The 13,735-nt window shown below is 59.0% G+C and overlaps 1 protein-coding gene and 1 non-coding gene across 2 annotated transcripts in view; one reads left to right on the forward strand and one right to left on the reverse strand.

Annotated features, from left to right (window-relative positions):
• Nucleotides 1-418: 418 nt before the first annotated feature.
• Nucleotides 419-491, reverse strand: TRNAK-CUU. The gene has a single exon. It is a non-coding gene; the product is annotated as a tRNA-Lys (tRNA).
• Nucleotides 492-1,727: 1,236 nt separating this feature from the next.
• ADAMTS7 (ADAM metallopeptidase with thrombospondin type 1 motif 7) overlaps nucleotides 1,728-13,735 on the forward strand; it is a 40,447-nt gene continuing 28,439 nt past the window's right edge. Inside the window, exons 1-8 of the mRNA XM_033070797.1 lie at nucleotides 1,728-1,821; nucleotides 2,712-3,064; nucleotides 4,407-4,578; nucleotides 6,319-6,518; nucleotides 7,881-7,964; nucleotides 9,018-9,142; nucleotides 10,136-10,285; nucleotides 10,885-11,028. Of these exons, the coding sequence (XP_032926688.1) occupies nucleotides 1,728-1,821; nucleotides 2,712-3,064; nucleotides 4,407-4,578; nucleotides 6,319-6,518; nucleotides 7,881-7,964; nucleotides 9,018-9,142; nucleotides 10,136-10,285; nucleotides 10,885-11,028 (1,322 nt within the window). The remainder of the gene's footprint in view (nucleotides 1,822-2,711; nucleotides 3,065-4,406; nucleotides 4,579-6,318; nucleotides 6,519-7,880; nucleotides 7,965-9,017; nucleotides 9,143-10,135; nucleotides 10,286-10,884; nucleotides 11,029-13,735) is intronic.

Consider the following 13,735-nt stretch of genomic DNA (forward strand, 5'->3'; position numbering starts at 1 on the left):
GCAGCCGTGTCCGGGGCATGCCGGGACATGGAGTCCTCCGGGGATCCGCTCCGGCCTCACTGCGCAGCCGCGCTCGGGGCATGCCGGGACATGGAGTCCTCCGGGGTTCCGCTCCCGCCTCACTGCGCAGCCGCGCTCGGGGCATGCCGGGACATGGAGTCCTCCGGGGTTCCGCTGCGTCCTCACTGCGCAGCCGCGCCCGGGGCATGCCGGGACATGGAGTCCTCTGGTGTTCTGCTCCGGCTCCACTGCGCAGCCGCGCCCGGGACATGCCGGGACATGGAGTCCTCCGCGGGCTCTGCGGCCTGCCGGCTGCTGGCTGATCCCGCGCTGGGGAGAAAAAAAAAATATTAAAAAAAAACAAAAAAATTTAAAAAATAAAAAATAAAAACAAGGCACAGAAGAGCAAAATTCATTGCGCCCAACGTGGGGCTCGAACCCACGACCCTGGGATTAAGAGTCCCATGCTCTACCGACTGAGCTAGCCGGGCGCCACGCGCTCCTCCTGGCGGCCGCGGGTGTCGGCAGCGGCCCCGTGCAGTTCCCGCTCCGGCCGCTGGAGGGCGTGCCCTGGCTGGTCCTTGTATTTACTATTCTCGCCTAATTAAACGTTAATTAAATATTATCCCAAAGCCGGCGGGTGCGGAGATGTGGCCGTCCCGGGAAAGTTGTAGGCTGCGAGGCGCTCCCGAGGGGTTAATAACAGCATCGAGTAATCCCGGGGGTTTGCTACCGACACGCTTTAATCTGGGAGAAAATAAGAGGAAAATAAGAAGAGGCAGCACCGGCTGAGGAGAGGGGGAACGTGGCGGCATCAGCCAAGCACCGATTTTAATTTTTGACGGAAAATTCGCTGAATTTTGGTGATTTTTCAATCGCAATCCTCACGGCGGGGCAGACGAAGCAGAGTGGCGAGGGAGCGCCAGGGGGCGCCAGGGGCCAGGCCGGGATGTAAGCCACGCCCCCTGATCTGCATATCCACGCCCACTGGGTACAACCACGCCCTGCTAATGTACATAACCCCGCCCATATAATGTGCATAACCCCGCCCACATAATGAGCATTACCCCGCCCACATAATGAACATAACCCCGCCCACATAATGAGCATAACCCGCCCACATAATGTACATAACCCCGCCCAGCTAATGCACATAACCACATAATGTACATTACACCGCCTATCTAATGTGCATAACCTCGCCCATCTAATGTACATATTCCTGCTCATCTAATATGCATAACTCCGCCCAGCTAATGTGCATAACCCCGCCCATATAACGTACATATTCCTGCTCATCTAATATGCATAACCCCTCCCAGGTAATGTGCATAACCCCGCCTATCTAATGTGTATAAACCCACTATCTAATGTGTATAAACCCACTTACCTAATGTACATAACCACGCCCAGATAATGTGCATAATCCCACCTATCTAATCTGCATAATCCTGCCCTTTTGATCTCCATGACTCTGCCCACCTAATGTGCATAACCCCGCCCACCTAATGTGCATAACCCAGCCCACGTAATGTACATAACCACGCCCAACTAATGTGCATAACCCCGCCTATCTAACGGTCATAACCCCGCCCACCCAGTGTCCATAACCCCGCCCATCCCGTGCCCGGCCCCGCCCCCCGTTGTTGTTGGCCCCGCCCATCCCGTGCCCGGCCCCGCCCCCCGTTGTTGCCGGCCCCGCCCCGCGCCCCCCGCCCGCCTCAGCCATGGCGGCCCCGGCCGCGCTGCGCCCGCTGCTGCCGCTCGTCCCCGTGGCCGCCGCGCTGGCGCTGGCTGCGGGCGGGGGCACGGCGGGGACAGGTCCGTGGGGACAGCGCGGAGGGACCGCGGGAGGGGCGTGGGATATGCGGGATGAGCGCGGAGTATGCGGGGATGAGCGAGGGATGAGTGCGAGACGAGCGCCGGGTGTCCGCGGGATGAGCGCGGGGTGACCGCGGGGATGAGCGGGATGAGCTCCGGGTGAACGCGGGGATGAGCGGGGTGAGCTCCGGGTGTCCGCGGGATGCTCGCGGGGCCGTGGCCGGACAGCCCGGTGGCCCCGCTGCTGCCGCGCTCGCCCCCGGGTTGGGCACGGTCGGAGCCGCAGCCCCGATCCCGTCCCGGTCCCCTCTCCGTCCCCTCCCGGTTCCGTCCAGTCCCGTCCCGGTCCCTCCCGATCCGTCTCGGTCCCCTCCTGATCCCTCCTGGTCCCGTCCCGGTCCCCTCTCGGTCTCTCCTGGTCCCGTCCCGGTCCCTCCCGATCCGTCTCGGTCCCCTCTCGATCCCTCCCGGTCCCGTCCCGGTCCCCTCTTTTTGCCCCTGGGGATGTTTTGCCCCTTGGAGTCAGCGTCCCGAACCGCCTCAAAGCGGTGATTTGATTTTTCGGGCAGTTTTTTTCGTTGTTTGCTCGGTGATTTTTGTGTTTCTCACTGGCAGCCGCAGTTTAACAGCGGGAGCGTGTGCGCAGAGCCGAGCTCGGAGCTCCCCTAAGCCTGGCCTTAGCGCTGGCCCGGCAAAGCCCAGCACCGAGCCGGGGGCAGCAGGGGCAGTCCCGGTGTCCTGGGGGCAGTCCCGGTGCCCGGTGCTGCCCTGTCCCGGTGCCCGGTGCTGCCGTGTCCCGGTGCCTGGTGCTGCCCTGTCCCGATGCCCCAGCGGGCTGTGGCAGCACAGGTGAGGATCCCTGCAGGTAACCACGTTCCCCCCCGTTCCAGAGCCGCCCCCGCCGCTCTCCGGCAGCGACATCGTGCACCCGATCCGTGTGGACGAGAGCGGGTCCTTCCTGTCCTACGAGCTGTCGCACCGCGCCCTGCACCGGCGCTCGCCGCTCTCCCGGAGCTCGCTGCCCGCTTTCTACGAGCTGCACTACCGAGGGCAGCCCCTGCGCTTCAACCTGAGCCTCAACCGGCACCTGCTGGCCCCGGGCTTCGTCAGCGAGCGGCGCTTCGGGGGCATCGCGGGCGCCAGGATCCAGCCCCGCTCGCACAACCCGTGCCACATGCTCGGGGAGGTGCGGGGCCGGGCGCTGCAGGGCGGGCTGGCTGCGCTCAGCACCTGCGATGGGCTGGTGAGTGCGGCCCCCGGAGCCTTCACCCGCCGGGGAACAGCGGCACATGGGGAAAAAAACCCTTTTGTCTGCTAAAAAGGGACACCCGGCTTCCCAGCAGCAGGGCTGGTGCGGCCGTGGATGTGGATTTTCCGTGGATTGCAGTGGTTTGGGAATTCTCTGGGGTTGGGTTTATTTGTTTGTGAAAAAGAGCAATTCTCAGCCTCTGCTGTACAGAGGGGATTGTGTGGAAAGGAGGGCTGGGAGCTGGAGATGTTCTGGCAGCACAGCTGGGGAGAGAGAGGCTGCTCCGTTCCTGAGCTCGTTCCACTGTTGGTGTTTCCTAAGGCAGCAGCGAGCTCGAGCGCTGTGGGGGAAAGGGCTCAGAGTCCTGGGGGATTGCAGAAATGCTCCCACATGGCTGGTGCTGCAGTGCTTGTGCTCACTTTGGAGGGAGGACAACTCCATCAGCTCCTCCATGGCAGGAGTAAATGGGAAATTGGGAAGAATCCTTCCCTGGGAGGGTGGGCAGAGGCTGGGCTGGATGTCCCAGAGCAGCTGTGGCTGTCCCTGGACCCCTGGAATGTCCCAGGCCAGGCTGGGTGGGTTTGGAGCAGCCTGGGGCAGTGGAAAGTGGGGAGCTGGATGGGTCTGAGCTCCCTCCCCACCCAAACCATCCCGGGGATGGGGTCTGAGCTCCCTCCCCACCCAAACCATCCCGGGGATGGGGTCTGAGCTCCCTCCCCACCCAAACCATCCCGGGGATGGGGTCTGAGCTCCTTTCCCACCCAAACCATCCCGGGGATGGGACCTGAGCTCCCTCCCCACCCAAACCATCCCGGGGATGGGATCTGAGCTCCCTCCCCACCCAAACCATCCCGGGGATGGGATCTGAGCTCCCTCCCCACCCAAACCATCCCAGAGAAGGGGTCTGAGCTCCCTCCCCACCCAAACCATCCCAGAGAAGGGGTCTGAGCTCCCTCCCCACCCAAACCATCCCGGGGATGGGGTCTGAGCTCCCTCCCCACCCAAACCATCCCGGGGATGGGGTCTGAGCTCCCTCCCCACCCAAACCATCCCGGGGATGGGGTCTGAGGTCTCTCCCCACCCAAACCCTCCCGGGGATGGGATCTGAGCTCCCTCCCCACCCAAACCATCCCGGGGATGGGATCTGAGCTCCCTCCCCACCCAAACCCTCCCGGGGATGGGATCTGAGCTCCCTCCCCACCCAAACCATCCCGGGGATGGGATCTGAGCTCCCTCCCCACCCAGACCATCTCGGGGTGCTGTGATTCCGTGTCCCAGTCCCGGGTTCCTCGGGGTGCAGGAGGGCTCACGGTGCCTATTTGTGTCTCCCTGGCAGAAAGGGGTGTTCCAGCTGATGAACGAGGACTATTTCATCGAGCCCGTGTCCAGCAGCCCCCGGGAGGAGGGGGCAGCCCAGCCCCACAGGATCTACAAGCGCCAGGTGCCCAAGGGCAGGGCTGGGCAGGGCAGGAGCCCCCCGGCCCCCCGGGAGCCCTGTGCTGTGCCAGGTACTGCCCCTTCCTCTGCTCCCACCAGTGCTGGACCCCTCACTGTCCTCTGCTCCCAGGGGATGATGTGGGGACAGAGATTTGCTTTCATTTCCATGAAAACTTTGCTTTTTACTGCCAGGGTGTTGGAGTTTGGGAGTGGAGCTCGGTGGCTCCCTGGGGGTTCCCAGTGTGGGCAGAGTGTGGGTCCTTCCTGCACAGCCTTGGGTTGCATAAACTCCTGAACCCAGAATTTCAAGGGCTGAGGAATTCAGTGCATTCCCAGAAGCTCGTGGGCACTTTGCTCCCTGGTGCTGCACATTTCCTGGAGCTCTCTGCTTTCACAATCTGGGGCTTCCTTCTATAACAGGGTTATCTTCAGGCATTCTTCTGATAATCTAAATTAATTATCCAATCTGTGGCAATAATCTTAATGGCTTCTTCTGGGCTTTGAAGTCTGTTCTTGACTCAAATCCATTCTGGACTTTGAAGTCTGTTCTTGAAAATGAATTTCTCCATGGGCTGTGTGACTCACATGGATCTCCTCTGCAGTCAGGAGGTTACAGAGGTGGGGTGGCTGTGCTGTGTGTGTGCCCTGGAGAGGAATCCCAAAAGAGTCCCACAGTCTGTAGGGTTTCAGTGCCTGCCATCCTCTCTCTGAGCTCTGCTGTGTCTGTTTGGTGCTGCTGGTGGTGCTCAGCTCCTGTCAGTGCACAGGGCTGTGACAGGGATGTGACAGAGATCCCAGCTGATGGCATTTGATGGAATCATCCCGAGGGGAAATGCCCCAGGGACCCCCGGGCACCCCCAGCTCTGCACAGCCTCAGGTCTGGGCTCTCAGCAGCCAAGGACACAATGGGACGAGCTCCAAGGAGGCTGCTGCCATTAAACTGTCGCAGTGGTATTAGCAATTCATCAAGAGGTGCAGATGGTTGGGATTTTTCGGGCTGGGGGATGAAATGTCCTTTCACAGCTGACCCAGGAAATGTAGGAGTCCATTGTTGGGGAAGTGAGGCTGAGCCCTCCAGATCCATTCCCAGTGTGTGGGATGAGGTTTGTAAAGCCTTCACCCAGCGTGGGGCTGACCCTGACCTTGCTCTTGGAGCCCTGTCACAGGAAAAGTCCCTGCTGGAGAATTCCCAGTGGCTGCTGTGCGTGAGGAGTGAGGAGTGAGGAGTGAGGAGCAGGAGCTCTCCTCCGCCCCCGCACTGCCCAGCCCAGGGAACGTTCCCTTGTTCCCCTGGGAGGGAGCAGAGCCCAGGCTCCTCAGGGAATCTCTGTGCTGGCTGCCCAGGACTCTGCTGCTGCCTCCAGCCCCCGGTCCAGCTTTGGGGGCTGAGGTTGTGGTGATGGAAACTGTCCCTTCCTGAAAAACGCGGATTTGGGATGACCCGAAATGTTGAGCCGCCGGGGTTATTTCTCAAGCATCTCTGCAGGGTTGTCTGTAAATTCCTAAACACTAAGACTGGCTTTGGGAGGCTCCCTGTTCCTTGTGGAATATTGCAAACCCCGTTCTGGTCAAAGAAATTCCTTCAAATTCTTTGTTTATTATTTTTGTGTCGTGCTGGTGTGCAGCAGGCTGAGCCCAGAGTCCTTTGGGACAGAGCACAGCAGAACCCACACGAGTTACTGAGTTATGGGTGCATGTGTGGAGCCTTCCCCACACCAGAGGTGATCACTTGGAACTGAAAAAGGAGATATTAAAGTGGCAGGCATTTTATAAAGGAAGAAAATCCTTTATTTCCCCCTTGAATCTGTCAGAGTCTCAGGAGAGCCTGGAGCGGTCGGAGAGGCGCAGGGAGAGGTGGCAGCAGAAGCAGCTGGGCAGGAGGAGGAGGATCAGGCAGCGCTCCATCAGCAGGGAGAAATGGGTGGAGACCCTGGTGGTGGCTGACACCAAGATGGTGGAGTTCCATGGCAGTGCCAACGTGGAGAAGTACGTGCTGACCGTCATGAACATGGTGAGTGTGGGCCAGGGGGGCTGGGCTGGGCTGGGAGAGGGACAGGAGCACTCCTGGGTTCTGTGGAGTTGGTTATTGCACCGTGCTGGGAGAGGGACAGGAGCACTCCTGGGTTCTGTGAACCTGGTTATTGCACCGTGCTGGGAGAGGGACAGGAGCACTCCTGGGTTCTGTGAACCTGGTTATTGCACTGTGCTGGAAAGGGACAGGGGCACTCCTGGGTTCTGTGAACCTGGTTATTGCACTGTGCTGGGAGAGGGACAGGAGCACTCCTGGGTTCTGTAAACCTGGTTATTGCACTGTGCTGGGAGAGGGACAGGAGCACTCCTGGGTTCTGTGGAGTTGGTTATTGCACTGTGCTGGGAGAGGGACAGGAGCACTCCTGGGTTCTGTAGAGTTGGTTATTGCACTGTGCTGGGAGAGGGACAGGAGCACTCCTGGGTTCTGTAGAGTTGGTTATTGCACTGTGCTGGAGAGGGACAGGAGCACTCCTGGGTTCTGTGGAGTTGGTTATTGCACCCTGCTGGGAGAGGGACAGGAGCACTCCTGGGTTCTGTGGAGTTGGTTATTGCACCATGCTGGAAAGGGACAGGAGCACTCCTGGGTTCTGTGAACCTGGTTATTGCACTGTGCTGGGAGAGGGACAGGAGCACTCCTGGGTTCTGTGGAGTTGGTTACTGCACCATGCAGCAGTCTCAAAGGCTGAGAATTTGGAATATTAAAGTCTATGCTAAAGTTTTCTGGCACAGAGTCCCAAGAAGCAGCAGCAGCTCCCTGGCATTGCTTCTCCTTTTTTCTTCTTCTTCCATTTCTTCTCCATCTCTTCTCTGTGTGTCTCACCCCAATACAGGGGATTATATTCATAAATCATCCCATGATTATTTATTACTATAAAAATTTAATATAATATTAATATAAAATATAAAAATATTAATATAAACCCACGAATCTGAAACATTCTTTCTACACCCATGGAACAAGCAGGTGAGGCTCAGCCTGTCCCTCCTGGCATCCCAGAGGAAAGCTTTGGAAAGGTGGGGTGGGCAGAGGCCCCCAGGTCACAGCCCTGGGTTCTGGGGGTGGTGCAGGCCCCCAGAGAGCCCCGAATTCCTTTGGGCTGTAGAGCACAGGCAGCAGCAGTGAGGCCTGAGGGGTCCCTGGCTGTTCCTGGCTGGGTTCCAGATGTGCACAGCTCCTCTCAGGTGTGCCAGGATCTCATGGCCCAGCTCCCTCCAGGCGTCTGCTCTTGTCTCCCACGAGGGGAATTCCTGAGGTGCTGCCAGCAGGAGCTGCAGCAGAGTCCTGGCTGCTCTGTGTGCCCATGGCTGTGTCCCCAGCTGTCCCCATGGTGTCCCTCTGCAGGTGGCAGGGCTGTTCCACCACGCCAGCATTGGGAACCCCATCAACATCGCCATAGTGCGGCTGATCCTGCTGGAGCACGAGGAGGTGAGGGCTGGGCTGGGCTGGGGCACCACCATCACCATCCCTCCTGGGGCATCACCATCACCATCCCTCCTGGGACACCACCATCCCTCCTGGGGCACCACCATCACCATCCCTCCTGGGGCACCACCATCCCTCCTGGAGCACCACCATCCCTCCTGGGCTCTGCTCCCTCCTGGGGCACCACCATCACCATCCCTCCTGGGCTCTGCTCCCTCCTGGAGCATCACTATCCCTCCTGGAGCATCACCATCCCTCCTGGGGCACCACCATCCCTCCTGGGGCACCACCATCCCTCCTGGGGCACCACCATCCCTCCTGGGGCACCACCATCCTTCCTGGGCTCTGCTCTCTCCTGGGCCCTGCTCCCTCCTGGGGCACCACCATCCCTCCTGGGGCATCACCATCCCTCCTGGGCCCTGCTCCCTCCTGGGGCACCACCATCACCATCCCTCCTGGGCCCTGCTCCCTCCTGGGGCATCACCATCCCTCCTGGGGCATCACCATCCCTCCTGGGGCACCACCATCCCTCCTGGGCCCTGCTCCCTCCTGGGGCACCACCATCCCTCCTGGGGCACCACCATCACCATCCCTCCTGGGCTCTGCTCCCTCCTGGGCTCTGCTCCCTCCTGGGCTCTGCTCCCTCCTGGCTCAGCCTGGAGCAGAAATCCCGGTGCCCAGCGTGGCTGGGAGGGGCAGAGGGGCTGCAGAGCCTGCCTGGGGTGGTTTGTGGTCACACAGTGCCAGTGAGGTGTCACAGGGCTCTGGGGGCTCCTGGTGGTTCTGGGGGTCTGAGGTCGCTCAGCCAGCACAGGGGGTTTTCCTGCTGTGGTTCTTAACCCCTGTTCCTGCATGATTTAGTGTTTTGGTTGAAGCACAGATGAAAGGAAAGCAGGAAAAGGGCTGTCCTCCCCCCAGGCTGGGAGCTGTACACATGGAGCAATTCCATCTGCATGGCAGTCACTCCCAATCCCACTCTGCCTGCCTGGGCTCAGACCTCTCCCCTCCCATCCCAAACCCCAAACAGCTGGGGCAGATCTCCCTTTGTGCTGGCAGGAGGAGCTGAAGATCTCCCACCACGCAGACAACACCTTGAAGAGCTTCTGCAAGTGGCAGAAGAGCATCAACGTGAAGGGAGACTCACACCCCCTGCACCACGACGTGGCCGTGCTGCTCACCAGGTGTGCAGGGCTGGGCTGGGCTGGGGCAGCCAAAACTCACCTGGGGCAGCCAAATCTCACCTGGGGCAGCTGGGGCAGCCAAATCTCACCTGGGGCAGCTGGGGCAGCCAAAACTCACCTGGGGCAGCCAGGGAACACCTGGGGGCTCTGGGACCTCCCTGTCCCTGCCTGCACACCCAGATGTGCTGTGAGATCTGGGGATGGTTCCTCGTGGAAGGGGGGGGCTGGAGTTGGGTGTTCTTTGGGATCCCTTCCATCCCAGACCATTCCATGGCTCTGTGGTCTCAGATCTCAGGTTCACACCTGGGCACAGCTCCCACTGAGGTTTCCAAGCCAGGTTTTCCCCTGGCCCTGCTGCAGAGCCCCAGAAGGGCTGGATCCTCCCAGGATTAATTCTGCTTTTCCCCTCAGAGGCTGGGCTTGGCAGAGGAGCCTCTGGGAAGCCCCTGACCTCCCAAGGAGCTGGCAGGAATCCCTGCCCTGGCCAAGTTTGTGTACCTTGCAGTCAAAGCCTGGTTTGAGGCTTCCAGGCTGCTCTGTCTGAGCTGGCTGCTGTGGTGCTTTGGGTGATGATTCACAGCCCACAGCAGCTTTGCCTGCTCTGGGAGGTTCTTTGTAGCACAAATGAGGCACTCCAGGCCTTGTGCTTCAGGGGAGCTGCTCTTCCTGGGTGGCTGGAGCTGCCCTGGAAAACCACAGCACCTCTGGGATGTGCTTCCCATTGCCTTGCTTGATTATCCCAGCATCAGTTTATTTATCCAAGGGAATAAACCCAGGCAGGCTGGCCAGCAGCTCCCATTAATCAGGCTCATTAATGAGCTGGGGCTGCTGGCAGAGGGAAGGGGAGGAAAGGTCGGGAATGTTTCCCCTGTGGAAGGATGTTGGATGTCTCCCTGCTCACTCCTGTTTGGCTGCTGTCCCTGTGCCGGGTCCTGCCGCCTCCCAGCGCCCTGTCTGTGTGTCTGTGTGTCTGTGTGTCTGTCCCCCTGCCAGGAAGGACATCTGTGCTGCCATGAACAGGCCCTGTGAGACCCTGGGGCTGTCCCACGTGGCTGGGATGTGCCAACCCCACCGGAGCTGCAACATCAACGAGGACACGGGGCTGCCCCTGGCCTTCACCGTGGCGCACGAGCTGGGACACAGGTACTGTCATCCTCCTCATCATCATCATCATCATCCTCATCATCATCATCCTCCTCATCCTCTCCTGGGGCTGGGCAAGGCACGGGGGGAGCTGGGAGGTGGTTCCCAAGTGGTTCCTCCCTTGCTCCCTGAGGATTTCATCCCAGAGTTCAGATTTGGGTTGTCCTGGGTTTAATGAGAACCACACAATGCAAGGCAGCCTGCAGAAATCACCCTTGTGTGTTGTCCTGGGGTGGTTTGGGAAGGTTTTAGAGCAGGGGTTGCCCGCAGAGAAGTTTTAAAGTGGGACCTGTCTGTAATATCAGCAGCAGAATTCTGCTTGCCCCATTTCAGTTAAATTTTCACAAGGTCCCTTGAGCACTGCAGCTCCCAGTAGACAGCTCTGTGTGGGGAAACACCCACCAGCATGGTGAGGTGGAATTATTCCCGAGTTTGCAGTGCAATGGAAGCTCAGGAGCCAGCTCAGGCTGTCAGGAATGGAATGGAATGGAATGGAATGGAATGGAATGGAAGCTCAGGTCCCCCTGCTCTGTGTGTGTGCCTGGGGTGGCTCTGTGCTCGTGGCTCACCTCCCCTCCGTGGGCTGTGCTCTTACACAGTTTTGGGATTCAGCATGATGGAAGCAGCAATGACTGTGAGCCAGTTGGGAAAAGACCTTTCATCATGTCTCCACAGCTCCTGTATGACACGTCCCCTCTCACCTGGTCCCGCTGCAGCCGCGAGTACATCACACGCTTCCTCGAGTGAGTGCTTCCTCCTCCTCCTCCTCTTCCTGCCCTGGCCCTTCCCCTGGCCCTTCCCCTGGCCCTTCCCTGGCCCTTCCCTGCCCCTCTCTGCTGGAGCTGGGGTTGGGCATGGGGCTGCTCCTGTCCCTGAGATCCCTCTGGGTGCTGGGGGCTCTGCTCCATCCCTACCATGTCCTGCAGCAGTGGGAGGTGTCCCTGGGCTGGGATGAGATGAGCTTTAGGGTCCTTTCCCACCAAACCACTCCATGAATTCCCCCTGGGATGAGATGAGCTTTGAGATCCCTTCCCACCAAACCACTCCATGGATCCTCCCTGGGCTGGGATGAGATGAACTTTAGGGTCCCTTTCCCACCAAACCACTCCATGGATCCCCCCTGGGATGAGATGAGCTTTGAGATCCCTTCCCACCACACCACTCCATGAATTCCCCCTGGGCTGGGATGAGATGAGCTTTAAGGTCCTTTCCCACCACACCACTCCATGGATCCCGCTGGGTTGTCTCCCTGTGCTGTGAAGGGGTCAGGAGCTTTTTTGGGGCTGTGGTTGCTGATTAAACCAGAGTGTTTTCCCTCCATGCTCCCTGCAGGTTCTGCAGTCTCCTCAGTTCCCTCTGCCTGACATGGGCAAACCAGAGCCAGCCAAATCCCTCCCTGCTTTGTTTATTTTTAGCACCCGTGGCTGATTTTTCAGGCTGTTGGGAAGTTCCAAGGAGCACAGCCCAGGGTTTGGTTTGTCAGCCAGCAGCTCACACTGCAGGAACATTTCCCTCCCTTGCTGTGGGCAGGTTTGAGAACAGAGAGGAGCAGTGAGGGGAGAGCTGGGCAGGCATTGCATGGTCCCAAATCCCAGCCTGGCCAGGTGGGCTTGGCCCCACATGTGCAGGGGGAATTATTCTGATTTATGGCTGGCAGAGGAGAGGAGCTTCCCTCATCCACAGCACTCTTGGCCCTCTGCTGTTTAACCTTCACCTGGGGGTGAGGAATTTCCTGCTTGTGCTGACCCTGAGCTGAGATGGGACAGAACAGCTGGAAACTCCTCTGGTGGGGTTTGGTCTCTTTGCTGCATCTTGGGGCTGTGACATCCCAGGACAGAGAGGGGCAGGGCCAGTAGGAGCAGTAGGGACAGGAACAGGAGCTGCTGTAAGGACAGGAACAGGAGCTGTTTGAGGACAGGAGCTGCTGTAATGGAATATTGGCAGGAGAACAGGAGGCAGAGAGCCAGGAAAAGGGACCCTGCTGACCTGGGCATGCTGGATGTGCTCACCATTCAGTAAAACCACACTCTCAGATGATGATGATTATTGTTTTACACAAGATGGTTGTTATTTCACAAGCACAGTGCTGGAGCATCTCAGAGGGATTCCTGGCGCTGTGGTCAGCACTGGCTGGAGCTGGGGCTGCAGTCAGGGTCTGCCTGGACACCAGGGGACACTGGGAGAGCCCTGGCCCTGCTGTGGCAGCACTGTCCCCAAGGAAGGTGTCCCCTCACTCAGGCCAGTGCAGGATGCTGGCACAGGGAGATGCTCTGGGGTGGAGGTACCCTTCAATCTTTGCTCTACAAACAGATTTTCAGTCTTTCCACAGTGCTGGAGCTCTTTTTCCTCCACCCTCCAGGGTCTGCTGTCCCTCCCCTGCCACCCTGTGCCACCCCCAGCTCCGTGGCTCTGCAGCTCGTTCTTCCCAAGCTTTGCCTTTTTGTTTTTGTTGTATTCTGTCCTGGCTTTTTTTTTGGACCCTTCCTCCAGTTCTCTGGGAGCTTTTGGAATTTTAATCCTGCTCTCAAATGTATCTGCAGATCCTCTCAGGCTGCTCACAGATGGGGATTTAATCATTGTTCCATCCACTCCATCCTGCAGCTTAAGGAATGGGCTGGAACAGGCAGAGCAGGGCAGGCCCTGCATCTTCCCCTGTGCACTGGGATTTACTGCAGATCCTGCAAGCCAGAGGGAAACTCAGGCCAATTCTCCCTGCTTGGAGATGTGTTCTGGCCAATTGAACAGACAGGAGAATGATTGTAAAATATCTAACAAAGAAATGGATTCTGGAAAAGCTGGAATGTTGAGGCAGCTCCCAATCACCTCCAGGGGGTACAGAGACCCCTGTGTGGGCTGGGGCAGGACAGGGAGAGCTCCAGGAGGAACAGGAGGCTGGGGACAGCATAGGGGGGACCTGTGGGGTCCCTTCACCCCAAACAGGAAAAGGGTGAAGAGTCCAGAGCAGCACGAGTGTCACACCTGGGGCTCATCCAGCATGGGGTGCTTGAGGCTGGACTTTTCCAGTAAGGATTGCAGGACTCTGGGATTCTGTGGAAATAGGTGGGGAGGTGCCAGGCAGTGTGTGCAGCTGCCCAGTCCGTGCTCCATCCATCCCAGCTCAGCCCCAGCACCCACAGGGATCCTGCCCTTCCCTCTGCCTGGGAGCTGCAGGGTGCTCCTGATGGTGGGAATTTGGAAACAGAGAAAGCAGCTCATTTCCTGCATTTTCCCACAGGGAAATGCAATATATTCCAGTGAGGATATACATGGGGGTTCAGGGGGCTGTGTGCAGTGTGGAGCTGGGGGTGGGATGGGATGGGAAGGCAGGAGGGGGTGCTGGCTCTGCTGGGCATCACCCTGGCACTGCAGAGCCCCAAGGCAGGAGGGGTGCTGGCTCTGCTGGGCATCACCCTGGCACTGCAGAACCCCAAGGCAGGAGGGGTGCTGGCT

This window comes from Catharus ustulatus, chromosome 12, assembly GCF_009819885.2.
Source record: "Catharus ustulatus isolate bCatUst1 chromosome 12, bCatUst1.pri.v2, whole genome shotgun sequence".
Taxonomy (NCBI): Eukaryota; Metazoa; Chordata; class Aves; order Passeriformes; family Turdidae; genus Catharus; species Catharus ustulatus.